The sequence below is a fragment of the Dama dama genome, chromosome 15, assembly GCF_033118175.1.
Source record: "Dama dama isolate Ldn47 chromosome 15, ASM3311817v1, whole genome shotgun sequence".
NCBI classification, from domain to species: domain Eukaryota; kingdom Metazoa; phylum Chordata; class Mammalia; order Artiodactyla; family Cervidae; genus Dama; species Dama dama.
The window spans coordinates 80,492,873-80,516,045 of NC_083695.1; the positions used below are offsets into that span (position 1 = coordinate 80,492,873).

At 39.6% G+C, this 23,173-nt stretch overlaps 1 protein-coding gene across 1 annotated transcript in view; it reads left to right on the forward strand.

Moving 5' to 3' along the window:
* The window catches only part of TDRD1 (tudor domain containing 1), a 50,492-nt gene that overhangs the window by 21,223 nt on the left and 6,096 nt on the right, over positions 1 to 23,173 (forward strand). Inside the window, exons 10-24 of the mRNA XM_061161345.1 lie at positions 362 to 505; positions 1,272 to 1,443; positions 2,718 to 2,804; positions 4,361 to 4,528; positions 4,655 to 4,762; positions 5,791 to 5,961; positions 8,271 to 8,513; positions 8,866 to 9,006; positions 10,304 to 10,414; positions 11,164 to 11,334; positions 13,163 to 13,438; positions 16,823 to 16,942; positions 18,769 to 18,885; positions 21,238 to 21,405; positions 22,587 to 22,814. Of these exons, the coding sequence (XP_061017328.1) occupies positions 362 to 505; positions 1,272 to 1,443; positions 2,718 to 2,804; positions 4,361 to 4,528; positions 4,655 to 4,762; positions 5,791 to 5,961; positions 8,271 to 8,513; positions 8,866 to 9,006; positions 10,304 to 10,414; positions 11,164 to 11,334; positions 13,163 to 13,438; positions 16,823 to 16,942; positions 18,769 to 18,885; positions 21,238 to 21,405; positions 22,587 to 22,814 (2,425 nt within the window). The remainder of the gene's footprint in view (positions 1 to 361; positions 506 to 1,271; positions 1,444 to 2,717; positions 2,805 to 4,360; positions 4,529 to 4,654; positions 4,763 to 5,790; positions 5,962 to 8,270; positions 8,514 to 8,865; positions 9,007 to 10,303; positions 10,415 to 11,163; positions 11,335 to 13,162; positions 13,439 to 16,822; positions 16,943 to 18,768; positions 18,886 to 21,237; positions 21,406 to 22,586; positions 22,815 to 23,173) is intronic.

Genomic DNA, 23,173 nt, shown 5'->3' on the forward strand with positions numbered 1-23,173 from the left:
AGTCAGGAGTCCAGGTCTGTTTGCTCACTGCCTTGATGCCCCAGGCCTCTCCAGCGCTACACGTAGGCTCCTCAGTTGCTGGGTGGGTAGGAGGGATTACGAGTCCTAGAGCTTGTGTTTATTTGTGTAGCCAAGTCTGCTGGACTAGGACAGCCTGGGGATTGTGCAGGTGAAAGCATCTAAAACGGACAGATTTGGGGAATTCTTAGCCAGATTCTTAGGAAGTTAACTTGTTAATGGAGCATCTCAGAACAAAACAGTAACCTTTCCTTAGCAAGTTCTGTAGATTGATTGAGAGTTTTTAAACCTAAGGTTGTGAAATGCTGTTTTGAAGCAGAACACTGTCATATTGCACTTTCAGACCTGGAACAGAGTAATAATTCAAGACGTTGATCTGCTGCAGAAGGTGGCACAAGTCTTATATATTGATTATGGAAATGAAGAAATAATCCCAGTAAACAGAATTCACCAACTAAACAGGAAAATTGACTTGTTTCCGCCTTGTGTGAGTCTCTTTTACTTTTCTAAATTCCTACTAGTGTCCCAAAGAAGATGTTTTTAATGTTTTGATAGACACAGTATTTGCATGTTCTTTTACCATGGTTATTCTGAAAAAGTACCAATTGATATATCTTTTACTATGTAGAGAAATAGTAATGGACTTTCTTGGCTCCACTTTATTAGGCCTTACTTAAAGTACTGCCACAGACTTCCCTGGTGGCTCAGACGGTAAAACGTATGCCTACAATGAGGGAGACCTGGGTTCGATCCCTGGGTTGGGAAGATCCCCTGGAGAAGGAAATGGCACCCCACTCCAGTACTCTTGCCTGGAAAATCCCATGGACAGAGGGTCCTGGTAGGCTACAGTTCATGGGGTCACAAAGAGTCGGACACAACTGAGTGACTTCACTTTCACTCACAGGTGAGGAACTTGGCATTTTTAGGGACACTTTATCAGTCTACTCTTTAGAAATAATCATTTCTATATTTATTACATTATTTGAAAGTGACTGGAATTTATGTGTAATTGAGGGATAATTACTGTCTTTTCATGGATTTCTCAAGCTTCAAGACCCAAAAGGTAAAATGTCGTGGATAGACTTATCAAGAGGGACAAATAGTTATTCATAGAATTGTTTATCAGGTTAGTACATGAAGATTTTTGATAAATCTTCAGCATGAAATACATTGTTCTTAAAAAAATCTTTACATAATTAGAAAAAAGTCATTTTCAAATACTAATCTCTAGTACCTTGTATAAAATCTTTCAGGCCATAAGATGCTTTGTGGCCAGTGTTATCCCAGCAGAGGGGAATTGGAGCAATGATTGTATCAAAACTATAAAATCGCTGTTAATGGAGCAGTACTGCTCTTTAAAGATAGTGGACATCTTAAAAGAGGAAGGGGTTACCTTTGCTGTGGATGTTATGATGACAAGTTCAGGTAAGATCTGAGTCTTTCTTTTTTTTTTTTTTTTTTGACTCTTTCTTTTTAAGCGGAGCACTTAATGTTACTCAGAGAAGAAATAGAAACATGAAGTGAGACCAAGTAAGCCCTGGTCTGGAGTCATTTAGATTGTGATGGAAATTACGGCCTTGGCTCTGCTGTTGCAGCTGGCAGTTTGTCAGAGACAAAGCATGAGTTTATAAAATTGAGTGTATTAAGAGCTAGATCTAGATGTAGTATGGAGACACTGTGTTATCTTTTTTATACAACTATTATAATATTTATTCCTAATTTCTACTCATTTACTGGGAAAATTCAGGAATTTCTCTCTGAATTTGACCATTCTCACCATCAGTGCTTTTTCTTTGAACAGCCTTCACAGAACTGGATTTGGTTAGCATTATTGTTGTTTAATCGCTAAGTCATGTCTGACTCTTCTGCGACCCCATGGACCGTAGCCCACCAGGCTCCTCTGCTGGGTCAGGGAAGATCTCCTAGAGAAGGAAATGGCAACCCACTCCAGTATTCTTGCCTGGAAAATCCAAGGGACTGAGGAGCCTAGCGGGCTATAGTCCATAGGGTCACAAAGAATCTGCCATGACTTGGTAACTAAACAACAACAAGAATTTAAGTTGTAGAAATGGAAGCAGTTTCAGATCCTGTTCTTCCTTTATGGCTTTGTACATATTTTAAAAGTGACTTTTTATATTCCCTTTATGTGCTTTTAATTGCCTCTTGATTTCCAAGGTATTATTACTCTTCTACTGTTTTAAGACCCATGGTTGGTTGGTTTTTGGTAGAAAATTCAGTTCACCTTTTTGTGAAATTAAGTATAAAATCTGTATGTTTTGTTTCTTTGCTGTGTGTGTTTCATGTTACGACTTGAGCTTTTGGATACTGTTGATATTTCTCAAACATACTTTAAATCTGAGATGCAGTAGTCTTATGTCTTAAATTTATTTTTTTCTTGTAAATGGTAATTATTCTAAGCATGCCAGTGAGGTGGTAGCTAAATCTTTGATGTTAGTCATAATTTTTAAGTGAAATATTTTTATTAAGTTTTTTGTCAAGTAACGATTGGGTTTTTGCCTCAATTTTTAAAGCCGAGCATTGATAAACTATGTTTTTCAACTAGAAGCTGTAAGTTGGCCAGTGTGCGAATACTTATAATCTCCAAATCATGTGACTAGGATGCATTTGTTTTGTGTTTATTCTCTTCCTCTAATACTTGGTGCATCTCAATGAAAATATGTTTTCTGAATCACTTTTAGGAAAATTCTTAGACCACGTGCTTATAGAAATGGGATATGGTGTGAAACCTAAGGGACAGAATTCTAAGAAGCAAAGTACAGATTCAGGTGAGTATACAGATTAATACTGAGCGGTATAGTGATTTTAGTTATTGAAGAATATATTCTCTACTAAATGAAAAAGGCACAACTATCACACTGTCAGATTTAATGGAAATGATAACCATTCTGTAAACTTTATAGAAGACAAATGATAATTTTGAATTTAGTAGTGTATTATTTCCTTATTTCTAATCAGTCTTCCCTCATGTTTTCCTTCCTCTCTTACCAGCTAATTCTCCATTTGATAATTACCAGAGATGACGAAATACCAAACATCACGACACTTTTGAGTTGAGGGATTTTTAGCTAACATTTCCGTAATTTGATTTGTTTTTCCTCCTTCCTTCTCGTTCTGGCAGCAATAAATAGGGCTATAGCATTCTCTTCTGGTAGGGTGGTATTTCTTCTTAAATTTTCCACTTATTTAATTATGTAATTTTCATTTAATCTAACAGGAAAACCAACAAGTTTTGCTGTCAGCATTTTATTTTCTCTTTGCCTAGCCTTAATTTATTGCTTTTTGTAGTCTGCTTTCTCCTTTTTTTTTTTTTTTTTTGCTCTTTTTCCAATTACTTTACATGTAGATGCACTTATTTTCTATTTCTCATTCTCTCAGAGATGATTGCCAGATTAATGATGCTGTGATGGGACACAGCCTGTCACAGAGAAACTTTAGTCCTTCTTAAATCTACTTTATCTCTCAGCTCCCATCTCTTATCCTGTATAATTGGTTGCTAGATCTTTATTAGTTCTTCTTCCTGAATAGCATTTGTATATTTCTTTATTTTCACTTTCTTTTTTAAAAATCTTTTTTTTTTTTCCTCCTGCCATTTTTCTGGTTCAGGAGTCCTCATCATTCATGGATCATTGCAACAGCCTCCCAATTTATCTCTTGTCTCCTGTCTGTATTTTTATAGTACTGCCTATATGAATCCCGGAAACATAAATCTTGGTGTGACAGCCCTGCCAAAAAGCTGTCAGTAGTTTTTTGCCATCTGGAGGCGAAAACCCGATACTTCATGGTCTGAAAGTAGTCACGGTTGAAACCATAAATGATGGTGGTGTCTTAGGGAGAGTGTAAAGTGAGGGAAATGAACCTGGGCTTAACAATACCAAGGGAGAAGCTGTGATGGGAGAGGTGGAAAGAGAACGTGGAGAATGTTGCCAGAATAACAGAAGAGTCGGTCTTCTGAGCAGGAGTCATCAGCAGTAACAGATGCTGCCAAGGGGTCCAGGGGAGGGAACAAAAGCCGCCCAGCAGAATCCCTGTGGGCAGTGCAGGCTCAGAGGGAAGGGGGTTGTCAGATGACTGCTCGCAGAAGCACGGGGTTTGTACTGGGGCCCTGGGGAGGGCACCTGACCACATTTGGAGGGAAGCCTCTCTCAGGGACGTCATACTGAGCAGGAAAGACTCAAGTTGTTGGGAGATCTGGGAGTATGTTCTGGAAAAAGGACCAGCATGTAGTGAGGCCTAGAGGTGTGAAAGAGCACAGGGAGGCCTGAAAAACTGGGAAATGGGATTAACGAAACCAGAATGGCTTACCTCTCTGTTTTCTGATAAGGTGATCTTGAAGATGTCAGAACAATGACCGCTGAAAACAAAATTGTCGTGGACAGAAGTGACCTCATCCCCAAAGTGTTGACTCTGAATGTAGGGGATGAGTTTTGTGGTGTGGTCGCCCACGTTCAGACTCCAGAAGACTTCTTTTGTCAACAGCTACAAAGTGGGCGTAAGTAAATCTTGATCAGTGCTGTCAATGTAACATACTCCATCTGTCAAGAGACTCCACCTGCAGATGTGCAGGTAACATGGAGACTTGCACTTCTGTGGTTTAAGATGTGGTCTCTGTCTCCAGGTAAGCTTGCTGAGCTTCAGAGGTCGCTCAGCGAGTACTGCAGCCAAGTACCTCCGCGCTCGGATTTCTATCCCACCATTGGTGACATCTGCTGTGCTCAGTTCTCCGGTAAGGAGAAGGGAGTGGTGGTACATTTTCTACTTACAGTTAGGTACCAACAAGTGAAAGTTTGAGGGCAGGAGGAGAAAGGGATGACAGAGGATGAGATGGTTGGATGGCATCACTGACTCGATGCGTTTGAGCAAGCTCCGCAGAGTTGGTAATGGACAGGGAAGCCTGGCGTGCTTCAGTCCATGGGGTCGCAGAGAGTCGGACGCGACGGGAGCGACGAAACTGAACTGAACCAACAAATGAAACAGAGTCTTGGGTTTGCATTAGATGGCTGCATTTGAAGTTTGTCCTGCACCAATTATGTTTTTAAATATATCCAATTAAGGAGAATCAAAGTGCATGAGGGAGGAAGCCTGTGAACAGGCTTTGAGGGTGTGGTGGTGCAGGAGGTTTTTATCTTATCAACTCTTTAGTTTAGGAGACTGATACAGATACTTGTTTATGTCATTTGGGAATGCGGAACTGCCCAGGGTCGTGTCTTGGCCAGTTTTCTTTGGACCAGGAAGAGGGTTTGGAGGTTCAGCCTCTGTAGCTCCTCAGATGATGACCCTGTGATGACCAGGTTCAGTCATCTGCTGAAGGGCAGTCCGGTGGCCCTCCCAAAAGGGGAAATACAAGCAGGCCTGCAGTAAATCTGTGGCTTGGTTGATGGAGTCTGGTTGACTCATACTGTCAGGTATTCTATAATTGATCAAGACTTCATGGATTCACCCACATGACCAGGACATCTTCCTAGTCCTAATGAGTTAACTGTCTACTAGGGAGCCAAAGCATGGAAGTAAATAGCGACAGCAGCATGCAACTAGAGTGGCCTGGTAAGGGCTGAATAAAAGTGACGTTTTAGGAGTTGAAAGCTTCTGATAGGCAAAAGTAGCAGTGTTGAATAAGCATACATTGTTCAGTAAAGCTTGATGTTACATGAAAAGAGAGTCTACCTTAAATGACCATCTAAATTGAGGAGGGAAGGTTTTTGTTTATATCTACATTAGAAAAAAACATTTCCAGTGAGTCTCTTCCGTTTTCAGAGGATGACCAGTGGTATCGTGCCTCTGTTCTGGCTTATGCTTCTGAGGAATCTGTGCTGGTCGGATATGTGGACTATGGAAACTTTGAGATCCTTAGCTTGACAAGACTTTGCCCCATAACTCCCAAGTTGCTGGAATTGCCAATGCAAGCTATAAAGTGTGTGCTGGCAGGTATGTAATTTTTATGGTTCTCATATTCTTAAAATACTGAAATCTAAAGTAAGAGCATTGGAATTGAAATTAAACTAGTGATCAAGGAATATGTTTAGATACAACTTACCTTAATGCAAAAATAATCTTAATAAACCTTTGGGAAATACAGGTGACTCTTGTGCTGTCTCTGCTGTGCTTAGTCGCTCAGTCGTGTCCGACTCTTTGGGACCTGATGGACTGTAGGCCACCAGGCTCCTCTGTCCATGGGATTCTCTAGGCAAGAATATTGCCATGGGTTGCCATGCCCTCCTCCAGGGGATCTTCCCAACCCAGGGACTGAACCCAGGTCTCCCTCATTGCAGGTGGATTCTTTACCATCTGAACCACCAGGGAAGCCCTTGCTATCTATAATAAAATAAAATTGAATATACCTGTGTTTATGAAATTGATTATTCTTTCCTTATTTATAGATCTTGCATTTTAATATAATCACCGCAGTCTGTTAGTTGCGTGTATTAGGGGAAAACCTGCTTTTAAATTCTACTGTTCATGGAAGTTTTCAGGTCAGAATACTGGAGTAGGTTGCCATTTCCTTCTCTGGGGATCTTCTTGACCCAGGGATCTCAGGCGGTAAAGAATCTGCCGGTAATATGGGAAACTTGGGTTCGATCCCTGGGTCAGGAATATTTTTCTGGAGAAGGAAATGGCAACCCACTCCACTGTTCTTGCCTGAAGAATTCCACGGACAGAGGAGCCTGGTGGGCCACAGTCTGTAGGGTGGTAAAGAGTTGGACATGACTGAGCGACAATTTTACTTTCACTGCTTTTAAAAACAGTAAGAACATGAATGATTGTATGCTTAGAAACTACTGTACATGTAATGTGTCCCTCTAGGAGCAGGAGCTTCTTTCCAACTTAAAAGATTGGCTTCTACAACTTTGATTCAAAGTACCATAATTTAATTAGTATCTGCTTATCAGAAGGATATTTCCAAGTTTTTGCTACTAGCAGTGTTCTCTTAACTACATTTCACAACTTACCCAAGATGGTTTTGTTAGGAAGAAGTACAGGCTGCTATGTATAAATTAAATAAGCTGTATGGATATATAGTACAGGGCAGAAAATGTAGCCAGTATTTTATAACTTTGAGTGGAGTATAAAAATTCTGAATTACTGTGTTGTACACCTGAAATTAATGCAGTACTGTAAATCAAATATACCTAAATTTAAAAATTAATTTTTTAGGTTAAAGTGTCTGCCTGCAATGCGGGAGACCTGGGTTCGATCCCTGGGTCGGGAAGATCCCCTGGAGAAGGAAATGGCAACCCACTCCAGTATTCTTGCCTGGAGAATCCCATGGACGGAGGAGTCTGGTGGGCTACAGTCCACGGTATCGCAAAGAGTCGGACACAACTGAGCGACTTCACTTTCTTTCTTTCTTTCCTTGGGATAGGTTGTAAAGTATACTCATATTGCAGAATGCCTCCTTAGGTGGAATGGAGGTGTCGGAGGTCTGCTGCTTTTCGTGTCTGTGTACCTGTTTTGATAGTTCTCTGGAAAAGGTGGAACTGCTGTACACACCTGCCAAAAATGTAGGAGGGAGTCAGCTCCTTCACTCAAATAGATACTTCTGTGTTATTTCATCTTGGCCAATTTTGATAAACTAAAACATTTTAGTCTGTTTCATTACAAGTGAGATCGGAGGTTTTCTCGTAAGTTACTTGGCTCTTAGTTTTATGAAATGACTATGCACAATGTCAGGGTTGTTGATTCTGTGGCCCTTTCAGTAGATACTACAGATGTTTCGTACATCATCAGTGTTAGTGACTGGGGTTTCTTCCTGGATTGTTCTATACTTTTGTTTATGATTTTCTTAACCTTATTGAGCTATAATTTATATACCATAAAAGTCACTGTTTCAGGTGTATAATTCAATGATTTTTAGTAAATTTATCAAGTTGCACCACCATCTCCATAACCCAGTTTTGGAACGTTTCCATCACCCCCACTGAGATCTCTTATGCCCATTTGCAGTTAATCCTAGCTTCCCAGGCAACCACTAAACTACTTTCTGTCTTCTAGGTTTGCTTCTTTGGACATTTCATATTGATGGATTTATGATGGTTTGTTTACATAGAAACATAGAAGTTTTTTATAGACTTTGTAATTTTTTTTCATTTTCATGTCTAGAAAATCCTTCTCTAATGAATTTTTTGGTTCCAGTGTTTGTCATAGATTCCTTACGGTTAACTTTGTGGAAATTAGGAGCTAAATTTCTAGATGGTTGCGATAAGTATTTGAACATTCTTTTAAAAATTCTTTGTTAGGAGTAAAGCCATCATTAGGAATTTGGACTCCAGAAGCTGTTTGTCTGATGAAGAAAATTGTACAGAACAAAATGATCACAGTGAATGTGGTGGACAAGTTGGAAAACAGTTCCCTGGTGGAACTTATAGATCGGTCTGTGACGCCCCACATCAGTGTCACCAAAGCGCTCCTCAATGCAGGCTTTGCCGTGGAGGACAAGGGGCTAGTGACAGATAAGCCCAGTGACGTGAAAGAAGCCAGTGGTAAGTAAATGGTCCTCCAGGTAATGTCCATGTTGGAGTTCAGATGGCTCTGTGAATGTGTGGGTTCTCATACTTTTAAAAAGAATTGACGTTGAGTACATTTTGTCTTTTAAAATCAACCATTCATCCAGAGACTGTGTTTGGGTCACTGGCAGCTGAAGATTGATCAGAAATGTGAATTTGAAATTTGAAATTCAGTGAGATAGTAATGGTTAATTCTGAGATTAATTAACTTTCCTGTAAAGTCAGTAAGAAAGTCATTGGAAGTTCTGTTCTTTGAAAACAGGTTCTTCCTGCCTTTGACCCACCACTCTGGCCATTTGTTTAGCAAAATGTCCATTTATTTTCACAGTTCCCTTGGGTATAGAAGCAAAAGTCAATCCACTGGAGTGGACATGGGTTGAACTTGCTGTTGATCAAACAGTAGATGTTGTGGTCTGTGTGATTGATAGTCCTGGAGAATTTTACTGCCATGTGCTTAAAGGGGATGATGGTAAGTTGACTCTTACCTACTTATGTTACATTGTCATAGATAATAAATCAAGAAAAGTTTGTGGTTGGGTGATGATACTACTGTTCCCTCTTCAGTAAGGGCCAAGTGGGTATTTGTATTTCCAAGAAAGGTAAGAATCCTGGAGTGAGTTGCCATTCCCTTCTCCAGGGGATTTTCCTGACCCAGGGCTTGAACCTGGATCTCCTGCATTGCCAGCAGACTGTTTATCGTCTGAACTACCAGGGAAGCCCCCTAGCTATACTTGGTTGCCTTTTATTCTGTTGTAAGCCATGATTTCTGTTTTCAATAGTGTCTCTTTTTAAACCAATTTAGGTTTCACAGAATGTCTCCTAAATTTATTTTTGAAAAAACTGAATTGTTGACTTCATTCAAGTATAACGTACACATAGAGAAGTGCACAGATGAGAGTGATGTGTGTGCTTGGGCCCTGGAGAGGGTGCCCTTGAGGTCAGACAGGCCACTGCCCTCCACAGCGTATGAAAGTGCCCTCTCCCACACCATTTCCAACAGTGTGTCCTTACATTTTCTTACTTCAACTAATCTGAAAGGTGACAGTTCTAACTTGATGCAGTTTAATTTCCATTTCTGTGAAAGGGCCTTTGCCACATGTTTAAAAGATATTTTCCTTTTACTTTGTATAGTGTTCAGATGGCTCTTTAAAGTTCTCCATGGCCCGTGTCTTTCTAAGCACATCTCTGGTGTTTTTCTTCAGTGGCTCACCTTTCCACTGTCCTCTGCCAGACCACTCCCACTGAGTGTTTTTGGCTGCTTAATTTGGTCCTGTGCCTCAGAGCCGTTTCTTTCTCTGGAATGCCCTCTCCTTTCAGATTTCTCTATGAGACCTTTAGTGCACAGAGCCCACCTCTCTGAATTTCCTTCGCAGACACTGTCTGCACCACCCACTTAGTGGTGGTTCGTATATACTCCTTCAGGATAGCTTGTATGTGACTTCCTTTCTGTGCAGGCTTGTCCGCCGTTTCCCGGTATACACGCAAAAGCCCATGCTCTAGCCTACTGACAATGATGCCATCATTGTGGCTCCCTGCCCGGTAAATTGTTGGTATGGGGTTTACCGAGAATATTAACTGTTAACTAAACAATGACTGACTTGCCCAAGTTCTTAATAAGGAAAAGGGAAAGGCATTTGGCGTACTTTATAATTGTCTGGCGATGTACCTGGATTTTTATCATTAAAACACTTTCCAGCTTTAAAGGAAAGTCTGCTACTCAGCATGTTTTAAAAATGTTAAATGCCGTATGTATGTTGTGCTTTCAGCCCTAAAGGAGCTCAATGATTTGAACAACTTACTAGCAGAATATTGCCAGCAGAAGTTGCCTAATGATTTTAAGGCAGAAATAGGGCAACCTTGTTGTGCTTGCTTTGTAGGTAAGTTGCAGTTGGCACAGTCTTGACTATATTAGAATCTTTTATTTCTTGACATCCAAACCTCATTTTTAGTTTGTATTTTCTTCCTGTTGTTTAGGCAGATATTTTTCATAATCAAAATTATATGAATGCTTAAGATCTTGTGTTTTCTCCCTTCTCTCTCTGTAACAAGGAGCCTCCAAATGATACTTTCTTACTTAACTTTGTCAAGTGCTTTTCTTTGCAGAATTTCTGATAGTAGTGAAAGGGAAACCTGTTCACTGCAGATTCATTGTTTTTTCTGGTTACCCTTTGCATGTTTATCTTGAAAATGTATTTGATGACATCCCTTAATTTCATTGCATGCTTTTCTGTTTATTTTTTATATTTTTTACCAAGTAACAGGTAAAACAGTCTCATTAGCAATAAGAGAATTATGTCCTCCAGTTTGACAAATATGTTCAAGCTTATTAAGTCTTTTCTTAATATTCTGCTTACTAAAAAAAAATATTCTGCTTACTGGTTAGGTTATGAATGAAATCTTTATAGTAGATGTAGAAGTGTGACGCTATAAAAACTTTGGAGATAATTCTAAGAATGAATTTTGAGAATTCTTCTAGAGATTTCTGAATTAAAAGCTAAAGGTACCATCTGGAAAAGGAACAAATTTATTAGCTACTTTAGACAAAGGATGGTCTTTTTCAAAATAAAAATTTCAAATCTCAATAGAAGGGAAATACTCCATGTTATAAACTTTGTATTAAATCTAGGTGATGGTAATTGGTACCGTGCTTTGGTCAAGGAAATCTTACCAAATGGAAACTTTAAAGTACATTTTGTAGATTATGGAAACATTGAAGAAGTCACTGCAGATGAACTTCAAATGATCCCATCCAAATTTTTAAAACTTCCATTTCAAGGGATACACTGCTGGTTAGTAGGTATGATGCAAAATGAGAAATTTTGTTAATTGTCTTCTAATACTTAGATTACAAAAAGTTCTCTGTTAATATATCTCTAATTTTAATATTTTGTGTAAGCTATTTTGTTTCAAAGAGCCTCAAGTATTTCAGCCTTTTGTTTTAGCAATTTTGCTTCTAATAATGCATCCTCCCAAAACAGTCTTATGAGTTCGCCAAGTTCACCTACATGGAAATTCATTACACTACTGTTAATCGTGGCAAAACAATCTAAATAGCCAGAAATAGAGCCTTGGTTAAATGAGGATCCATATAGTGGGTAGTGAAAGTGTTAGGTACTCAGTCATGTCTGATTCTTTGTGACCCCATGAACTGTAGCCTGCTAGGCTCCTCTGTCCTTGGAATTCTCCAGACAAAAATACAGGAGTAGGTCTCCATTCCCTTCTCCAGGGGATCTTCCCAACCCAGGGATCAAACCCGGGTCTCCTGCATTGCAGGCAGATGCTTTACCATCTGAGTCGCCAGGGAAGCCCATAGTGGGTAGTGGTGATGTCTATTTCATAAGGATGTTGTGAGGATTGTTGAGTGAATGTTTAGACCGGGGCCTGGCACTCAGAAAGTTCCATTAATTGTTTGTTCTTATTACACATTCATTAAAATGTTAAATATGTGTTGTTGACATGAAGAGCAGTTCATGAATTAAGTGAAGGAAGCCAGTTATAAAAGAGATGCAGGGTAGTATTGTGATTAAGAGAACAGATTAGCACCACCTCTGCTGCCCACTAGCCGTGAGATCTTAGGTAAACTGGTTAAGCTCTGTGCTTCCTTTCTCTCATCTGGAGAACTATTGTACCTTCCTCAAAAAGACATTAAGAATAAAAGAGATATAAAGTATAAAGCACTGAATACTGCCTAATGTAATTTTTTAACTATAAAATTTTTATAATTTTATATTATTTTTATAAGTTTTTTAGTATTACAAAATTTCTTTATAAAAGAATCATGAATGTATGCATGTGAGTATTTCCATATGCATGTAAAGATTATGGAAGGTTGCATACAAAAACGTTAATAGTAGTCATGTATGGAAGCATTAGATGCTTTTTATTTTTCCTTTCGCCTGTCTGGTTTCTTTTTACTTATTTTACACTGAGTATGATTTGGATTATTATTTTCAATTACCATGTTTTATGTCAGTGCTTCTTAAAGTGTGATCCCCTCCCACCCTACAACCAGTGAATAGTATCAATATGAGAACTTGTTAAAAGCACAAATTCTCAGTCCCCACCCAAGACCTGCTACTAAATTGGAAACTCTAGGGTGGGGCCCCCAAATCTGTGTTCACCAGCCCTCTAGGTAATTCAAATACACAGCCACATTTGAGAATCACTGTTAGAAAATTTAGGGTGTAAGTCAAAGTTATCCTAGAAAAATAATTTTTGGTTTCAAATTTAAGATGACATTTTAAAATTATCATTGGAAAATTATGTGAAAGTATGTTTTGTTTAAATCAGAATGATTGGTACTGATGATTGTGTATATAACAATGATGGCTTCTAGAAACAGTAATTCTGTTTTTGCCTGTTGGGAAGGATGCCAGGTGAAGATAAGTTAGGGAGGAAAGTCATGACAGACCCTGAGTCTCCTAAAACCCCAGTAGTGTTTTTGCAGATGCATTATCTGCAACACAGGCACAGAGGATGTAGATGTATAATTGACTATTGAGAAAAGATATTAAAAACCACTGACCTGAAAGGTAAACTTGGCAAGGGGAGTCCTGTATGTTATTGAGACAGAAAATATGGCTTTGGGGCACAGAATTCTTGTTAATGCTGTTCTTGTTTGTTAGGTATACAGCCTAGAAACAAACACTGGAGTAAAGAAGCCATAGCAAGATTTCAGACGTGTGTTGCCAGGATAAAACTCCAAGCCCAAGTGGTTGAAATCACTGAAAACGGAGTGGGGATTGAACTCACTGATCTTTCCACTTCTTATCCCAGAGTCATTAGCGATATTCTGATTGATGAACACCTGGTTTTAAAAGCTGGTTCACCACATATAGACTTAGTGAAAACCAGACCTGTTGATAAGCATGACCTTCAGATTGATACCCTGGGGCTTCAAGGTAACATTTTTAAACTGTTATTTAAATTTGTGTTCTCCTTTGCTATTATAGGCTATGAAAATTGTGCTATTTCAAGTGACAGAATTTTCCTGTAGAAATACCGTTTGTGGAAATAGATTAGTAATAGATAATTAAAATCAGTTTAATGTTTATTGAATTCAACATCACGGTAATCAGTTTAATGTTTATTCATTCAATATCATGGTAGTCCAGCTCTGTGCCCCAACCAGTAATGATGAAGAAGCCGAAGTTGGACGGTTCTATGAAGACCTACAAGACCTTCTAGAACTAACACCAAAAAAAGATGTCCTTTTCATTATAGGGGACTGGAATGCAAAAGTAGGAAGTCAGGAAACACCTGGAGTAACAGGCAAATTTGGCGTTGGAGTACAGAATGAAACAGGACAAAGTCTAACAGAGTTTTGCCAAGAGAATGCACTGGTCATAGCAAACACCCTCTTCTGAGAACACAAGAGAGGACTCTACACATGACATCACCAGATGGTCAACACCAAAATCAGATTGATTATATTCTTTGCAGACAAAGATGGAGAAGCTCCATACAGTCAGCAAAAACGAGACTAGGAGCTGACTGTGGCTCAGATCATGAACAATTTATTGCCAAATTCAGACTTAAATTGAAGAAAGTAGGGAAAACCACTAGACCATTCAGGTATGACCTAAATCAAATCCCTTAACGATTATACAGTGGATGTGAGAAGTAGATTCAAGGGATTAGATTTGATAGACAGAGCGCCTAATGAACTATGGACGGAGATTCGTGACATTGTATAGGAGACAGAGATCAAGACCATCCCCAAGAAAAAGAAATGCAAAAAACCAAAATGGCTATCTGAGGAGGCCTTACAAATAGCTGTGAAAAGAAGAGAAGCGAAAAGCAAAGGAGAAAAGGAAATAAATACCCGTTTGAATGCAGAGTTCCAGATAACAGCAAGGAGAGATAAGAAAGCCTTTCTCTGTGATCAATGCAAAGAAATGGAGGAAAATAAAAGAATGGGAAAGACTAAGAGATCTCGTCAAGAAAATTAAGAGATACCAAGGGAACATTTCATGCAAAGATGGGCTCAATAAAGGACAGAAATGGTATGGACCTAACAGAAGCAGGAGACATTAAGAAGAGGTGGCCAAAAAACACAGAACTATACAGAAAAGATCTTCATGACCCAGATAACCACGATGGTGTGATCACTCACCTAGAGCCAAACATCCTGGAGTGTGAAGTCAAGTGGGCCTTAGGAAGCATCACTATGAGCAAAGCTAGTGGAGGTGATGAAATTCCAGTTGCTGCTGTTGCTGCTGCCGCTAAGTTACCTCAGTCGTGTCCGACTCTGTGCGACTCCACAGACAGCAGCCCACCAGGCTCCCCCATCCCTGGGATTCTCCAGGCAAGAACACCGGAGTGGGTTGCCATTTCCTTCTCCAGTGCATGAAAGTGAAAAGTGAAAGTGAAGTCACTCAGTCGTGTCTGACTCTTTGCGACCCCATGGACTGCAGCCCACCAGGCTCCTCCATCCATGGGATTTTCCAGGCAAGAGTACTGGAGTGGGGTGCCATTGCCTTCTCTGAATTCCAGTTGAGGTATTCTAAATCCTGAAAGATGATGCTGTGAAAGTGCTGCAGTCATTATACCAGCAAATTTGGAAAACTCAGCAGTGACCACAGGACTGGAAAAGGTCAATTTTCATACCAGTCCCAAAGAAAGGCAATGCCAAAGAATGTTCAAACTACCTCACAATTGGACTCATCTCACATGCTAGCAAAGTAATGCTCAAAATTCTCCAAGCGAGGCTTCAACAGTACGTTAACTGTGAACTTCCAGATGTTCAAGCTGGTTTTAGAAAAGGCAGAGGAACCAGAGGTCAAATTGCCAACATCTGTTGGATTATGGAAAAATCAAGAGAGTTCCAGAAAAACATCTATTTCTGCATTATTGACTATGCCAAAGTCTTTGACAGTGTGGATCACCACAAACTGTGGAAAATTCTGAAAGAGATGGGAATACCAGACCACCTGACTTGCCTCTTGAGAAATCTGTATGCAGGTCAGGAAGCAACAGTTAGAACTGGACATGGAACAACAGACTGGTTCCAAATAGAGAAAGGAGTACGTCAAGGCTGTATATTATCACCCTGCTTATTTAACTTATATGCAAGGTACATCATGAGAAATGCTGGGCTGGATGAAGCACAAGCTGGAATCAAGATTGCTGGGAGAAATATCAATAACCTCAGATATGCAGAAGACACCACCCTTATGGCAGAAAGTGGAGAAGAACTGAAGAGCCTCTTGATATGAAAGAGCAGAGTGAAAAAGTTGGCTTAAAACTCAGCATTCAGAAAACTGAGATCATGGCATCTGGTCCTATCACTTCATGGCAAATGGATGGGGAAACAGTAGAAACAGTGACATACTTTATTTTGGGGGGCTCCAAAGTCACTGCAGATGGTGACTGCAGTCATGAAATTAAAAGATGCTTGCTCCTTGGAAGAATAGTTATGACCAACCTAGACAGCATATTAAAAAGCAGAGACATTATTCTGCCAACAAAGGTCTGTCTAGTCAAAGCTATGGTTTTTCTAGTAGTCATGTATGGATGTGACAGTTGGACTATAAAGAAAGCTGAGCACCAAAGAATTGATGCTTTTAAACTGTGGTGTTGGAGAGGGCTCTTGAGAGTCCCTTGGACTGCAAGGAGATCCAACAAGTCCATCCTAAAGGAAATCAGCCCTGAATATTCATTGGAAGGACTGATGTTGAAGCTGAAACTCCAATACTTTGGCCACTTGATACGAAGAACTGACTCATTTGAAAAGACCCTGATCCTGGGAAAGATTGAAGGTGGAAGGAGAAGGGGACGACAGAGGGTTATGTTAGATGGCATGGTTATGGTTAGATGGCATCACCGACTCAATGGACGTGAGTTTGAGTAAACTCTGTTAGTTGGTGATGGACAGGGAGGCCTGGCATGCTGCAGTCCATGGGGTCGCAAAGAGACGGACGCAACTGAACTGAACTGAATGTTTGTTGAAACAGGGTTTTATTGAACACTATACTCATTTTTAATGTAGTTACTTGTCAGGTAAACAAACATACATCATACAGTTATGTATCCCTTAAAGTTTGAGTAAATGTTAATAATTAAATGTGCTATAGAAATAAAAATAGACTATATGAGTGTCATAGTTTAAGGATTCTTGTTATATAGGTTGAGATTTTTTGTAATGCACACCAAAGTCCCTCATATTAAACAAACTCTTTTGTGAAAATACAGATTTTCATTTTGGGACTTTGGGAGTGTTGATATTCAATAGAATACTAAGTTTTATCTGTTTCATGAGAGGACTGTATTTCATGTATTTTCAGCCATCTCTTCAGCTAATCAGTGGAGTACAATAGAGTTGCCAGTTAATAAAACTGTACAAGCATGCATTTTAGAAATCGCAAATCCAAACTTGTTTTATGCTCTACCAAATGAAATGGCAGGTAAGAAATAAAAGTTTGAGACACATTTATGCTAGTCTTTTAATTGTAGAATGAACTTACCTGAACTCCTTAAGAAGCGACGGGGAGAAGTGATGGTTTCCTTTCCACTCAGTGTTTTAATTGATCATAATAATATGTAAGGAAAATTTGATTTTAAAAACAGATGTGAACATGCCCTGCATTCAGTCTCTCCTCTGCCTGGTCTTGATCATCTGCAGCTTTTTATAACAAGGCAGTGTCCTTGATTGCTGTATAATTTATTGTTTAAAAGTAGGTACTGTCTGTATGGAATTATACTTACTGACTTAACCTTCTACGAGCATTAAGAGAATTTCAACCGAATTCTGTTTTAGATATGTTGAAAGAGTGCTTTGAAATCACTCTTTGATCACAGTGTTACTGAGTCCTAGGAACTTAGAGAACTGTTTGACAGTGCTTCTAATTGTGAAGAAGAGTAGCACATAAATGTTGACTTTAATTTTCCTTTTTTGTTTCATGAAAGATTACAATTCAGTCATCTCATCAGTGTATTTGAGTTTATTCTTATAGTTCAGAAGCTGAGTTAGTACAATACAAGTTGGCTATTCAGAAGAATTTGCAGATACTTAAAAATGAACCTTTTTTTTTTTGAAGTGATCAACCCAAGAATTGTGGTGATACCAATAGCTGCTCTTAAATTTATTCTCCGTTTTAGGAACAATCATCTTTAAACTGTATAGTAGGAAGCATGGGCTCAGGGTTATTCCATCCTGGCAGCTACATACGGTGTGATGAATTGGAAGTACTTTGTTTCATTTTATTACCTATAACACACTGACAAGTATACGGAACAATTGTAAGGCTGTAGCCTAACATCATAGGTTTTTGTAGAATGAGCACACTGGACTAGCCACCCTGATCAACACATTAGCCCACTGGTGGCTTCCTTCTTGTCCCTTCCCAATACTGCGTCCCTTCCCCACAGTGTACCCCCTAGTGGTTTTATCTGTTTTTAAAACAGAAATGTATATTTTAAAATATACAGGGTCTTTGGAGTTTAGATTTAATTTTCCTTCTTATATACTTTTATAAATATTAGCACTGAAAGTTTCTTCACAGAATTTTTTTTAATTTATTTTTTTCCAATTATTTTTATTAGTTGGAGGCTAATTACTTTACAGTATTGTAGTGGGTTTTGCCATACATTGACATGAATCAGCCATGGATTTACATGTGTTCCCCACCCTGATCCCCCCTCCCACCTCCCTCCCCATCCCATCCCTCTGGGTCATCCCAGTGCACCAGCCCTGAGCACTTGTCTCATGCATCCAACCTGGACTGGCGATCTGTTTCACACTTGATAATATACATGTTTCAATACTATTCTCTCAGATCATCCCACCCTCGCCTTCTCCCATAGAGTCCAAAAGTCTGTTCTATACATCTGTGTCTCTTTTTCTGTCTTGCATACAGGGTTATCGTTCCCATCTTTCTAAATTCCATATATATGCGTTAGTATACTGTATTGGTGTTTATCTTTCTGGCTTACTTCACTCTGTATAATGGGCTTCAGTTTCATCCACTTCATTAGAACTGCCATATGACCCAGCAATCCCACTCCTGGTCATACACACCGAGGAAACCAGATCTGAGAGACACGTGTACCCCAGTGTTCATCGCAGCACTGTTTATAATAGCCAGGACATGGAAGCAACCTAGATGCCCATCAGCAGACAAATGGATAAGAAAGCTGTGGTACATATACACAATGGAATATTACTCAGCCATTAAAAAGAATTCATTTGAATCAGTTCTAATGAGGTGTTTTTTTTTAACATATATTTTAGGAGATCAGGAAAAACTGAGTGTATTGACGGCCGAATTGTTAGAATATTGCAATGGTCAGAAAAGCCGATCGCCCTATACACCGAAAATTGGAGATGCGTGTTGTGCCAGATACACAAGTAAGATTCTTTCTGTTAGGCGGAACAGTGTGCATTTACAACATTAGACTTACAGTTTTTAAAAGTATTTAATTTTCTATTTATTTTATATGACAACTGGCTCTACAGTTTCCCTCTCTTTTCTTCCTGGTAGAGATGTGTCATAATTTTTGGTTAGATAAGTATTCTGTGTTACGTTACTAGGGTTGCATAAAAGCAATTCAGAGCCCAGCCGTGTAGTCACTATAAATACTTCTGCAGCCTTTTTTTGTTACTCCTGTTCCGTATACTTTCAGTAATGATCTCCAGTCCTCTGCGCTGGTATAAATTCTCTCCAAGAGTACTTTATGTACTTGATCCACTTTTGTCATAATCGTAGGCAGCCCTGGCCTTTTTACCAGCTCCTATCTAGACTGCTTGTCTTTGGGACCTGAGCTGTCCTCCTGGAAGTTTCTTGTCACCATCACGCCAACCCTCTGTTGCTTGGATTTCTCTCCCACCCGCTCCTTGATGCCAGATTATCTCCCTCCCTCATCTTAACTTGCTTTCTGGATCCCTTACTTTTGACTTACTCTTAATATTTGGGTATATCTCATCCTCTGGAAGCTGAGAAAAGGTACATATAAAATTAAGTTTTCTGTTACCCTTCATGTTTGAGAAAGTATCCTACCCTAAACTTGATAGCTTACGTATAGATAGAATTCCAGGTTGGAAATCATCTTCCTCTTAAATTTTTGAAGGCATTGCATTTATATTGTCTTTTAGCTGCAGGTGTTGCTGGTGGAGAGGTAGATGGCGTTGAGCTTCTCCAGACTTTGTACATATTTTTTTCCTTCTTTCTGGAACTTGTGGTAATCTCTTCATCCCGAGTTTTGAATTTTTATGATGTGACTTAGCATTGGTTTTCTTTCTTTCTTTTTTTGGCTGCTCCACACAGCTTGTGGAATCTTAGTTCACCAACCAGGGATTGAACCCGGGCCCCGTCACTGAAAGTGTAGAGTCCTAACCAGGGCCTTCCCCCAGCACTGGTTTTTCTTTTCACTGTTGTACTGAGTGAGCACTCAGCGGGTGGGCCCGTTAGTCTTGAAATTTATGGGCTTTAGTTTTGAAATTTTTCCCTGAATTTTTTGTATTCCTTTCTTTCATTTTCTGCTCTTTTATGAACTTCCAAGTATTCTAATGTTAGGCTTAAACTCTTCTGCTGAATTTCCTCTGCTGTTTCATCTTTTTTATTCTGTTCAAGAGGTTTCCTCGGTTTTCTCTTCCGGCCTTTCTTATCTCATTTTTAATATCACATTTTTTTGTTTCAGTAGTTTTTATGTTTCTCAGGTGTGTGGTTTTAACACTTCCTTGTACTTGTTTTAAGGATGGAAGGTCATTTCTCTGAGGATGGTCATATTCTTTTAATTTTCATGGTTTCCTCTGTCCTTGGCCTCTGTTTCCTTGATATCCCGTTTGTTTGGTCTGGTCTTCTCTTTCTTCTTCTGTTTGGTCATCCTTTGCTGTTTGTCTTTATAAGGTGAGGCACTAAGAAGCTAATTGGAAGTTCCTTTGAGTGGGGGCAGAGCTTGTCTGTGGGGTGACCTGGCTCTGCTGTTTCACTGGGAAGTCTTCACGCTGGTGTCTTCAAGTGCTTTTGCTTGAGATGGTTGTCTCCTGCCTGAAGTGTGGACTGGCCTGACAGGGATCTCTGCTCTGCCTCATGTTCCCCAGTCCATAGTCTCTCTGGTCCGTCCTCTCTGAAGAAGAAACTAGTCTTCTGTCCTTGGGTAGGAGACATTACCTAGAAAGGGGGACCTTTCTAAGTGTTATTAAAACATGTAAACACAAAGCTAATCATAAAGCTTCAGCACCTTTAAAAATAGTTATTGTGTGTAAATGTGTTTATAAACTAAAGTTTATTCACATGTCTTGGGGAAGGAACTCTGCTTCCACATTCAGTCACCATCTCAGTTTCATCTTTACTCCTACTTTTGAATGAGTAGCACCAATTATTGAGCCTTGATTACTTGGGGATTTGAAATGCAAACTGGGATGCTTCTTGGCTTTCTTACAGCAGCTTCAGTTGAACTCTGCTAAGTTATTTCCATTCATGTATCTGCTTTCCAGCTTCCCAACGTTACATTGTCATCTCTCTTGTTCTCCATCCTTGTGGTTTTAGCCTTTTTTCTGTTCAATCCTGTAACTGTCTTTTCCGTAGAATCTGCAAGAAGTAGAGGTGATGCTTGTGTTTAATCTAGAATCCTTGGCATGAAATCAGAAATCTTGGTGTGAATTTCCAAGTGATGTCAATGTAACTGTGAATAACCGTCTTAGGGGAGGGAGGGCCTCATTGAATGTAACTTCTCACCTGAGACTCCATTCCATTTTTAGGTGATGATTGCTGGTACCGTGCCATTGTGCTGGGGACATCAGATGCCGATGTGAAAGTGCTCTATGCGGACTATGGAAACATTGAAACTCTGCCTCTCTGCAGAGTGCAGCCCATCTCTGCCAGCCACCTGGAGCTTCCTTTCCAAGTTATCAGATGTTCCCTTGATGGTAGACAATTAAGTCACTTTCCAGTATGGGTGTCTGTGGGATTTTTTTTTTTTTCTTTCTTCTATAACATTAAGTCTGAAACAAATGGGTATCTTAAGTAACTGCCCAGATTTCTAAATATCAAGCAGAGTTTACCAAAAAAAAAAAACCAACTCATGTCTTTTATTCTTTCTTTGATTCTCACAAAAATTATATTCAGTCATTCCATCTTTGGTTTTACAGATGAGTGTCAGAGAGTCAAAGCTCAGAGACTCTGGTTGGTCTCAGGTTGCACACCTAGAAAGTGGCAGAGCCAGGACCAGCTGGGGTCACTGCTCTGACCTCTCTTGTGGGGGTCTTTCTGCCTTGTTGCAGACTAGAGATGTTCTCATGACACTGTTTTGGCCTACCTTACTATTTGTACTCTTATCTATATCTGCATATTTATTCAACCCTTCAGTTGGAATTTGAACAAAAGGAACCAAAATGCTGAAGTAGCTTTTTATTCTTACTCCTAATTTCTTTACCTAGAGGTTCCACCAGATAATAACGGACTGCCTCACTGTCTACTTTGGTTTTGACTCAGAAAGTTAGAAAATTCTCTTTATCATTGTTTGCATCTCCCATTAGAACAGAAGTCCACGTAGGCAGACATTTGTCAGTGTTCTGGCTTATAGACCTAAATTAAGTGTTTGACAGGGCTTCCCTGATGGCTCAGCTGGTATAGAATCTGCCTGCAATGCGGGAGACCCTGGTTCAATTCCTGGGTCAGGAAGATCCCCTGAAGGAGGGACAGGCTACCCGCTCTAGTATTCTTGGGCTTTTCTTGTGGCTCGGCTGGTGAAGAATACGCCTGCAATGTGGGAGATCTGAGTTCGACCCCTGAGTTGGGAAGATCCCCTGGAGAAGGGAAAGGCTACCCACTCAAGTACTCTGGCCTGGAGAATTTCCATGGACTGTATAGTCCATGGGGGTCGCAGAGTAGGAAACGACTGAGCGATTTTCACTTCACTAGTGCTTGACACATAATAAGGATTGAGGAATATTTGTCAGGTTTGATTTTTTCGAATGCAGCAGCTTTTTACATTACAGCGTATGTAACTAAAGCTAGCTAAAATCAGTGAGCCTTTTATTATCCTTAGACAATTAAGTTAAATATTATCTTTTAGGAACTTGTTGATTAGTACTCAGTTTTTTTCCAGGACTAATGGAGTTGAATGGAAGATGTTCTCACCTAATGATAGAGCTACTGAAGAATTTCATGTTGAATCAGAATGTAATGATTTCTGTAAAAGGAGTTATCAAGAATGTTCACACGGTGTCAGTTGAGAAGTGTTCCGAGAATGGTACTATCAATATAGCTGATAAGCTGGTGATGTATGGTCTGGCAAAAAACATCACATCTAAAAATCCAAGTGCTCTAAATAAAGGTATTGTTTTTTCAAGTTTAATTAATAACAGATGTAAGTGTAACCAGAAACAGATGTCATCAGTTTAGTAGGTCTGATCCTTCTTTATTCTCATGGCTATGTTTGTTCCCTTTGTCGTCCTCTTCTATGAATCCAGCAGTGGGGTACTGACTCATGTTGCTACCTCAGAGGAGCCTGGAAGGAAGCCGACCTCCCAGTCCAGATTTTCCTTATATCAGGCTCAGAAACCTTGTCCATAGCATTAATGCTCCAAGGTTTAAAAAAGTCAAGCATTCAGTTACTTCCTACTTCCTTTTGATCCTGATCAAAGTGAGAAGAACTCATATACTTGAGACTGGGTCTTACTAGTCATTTCATAA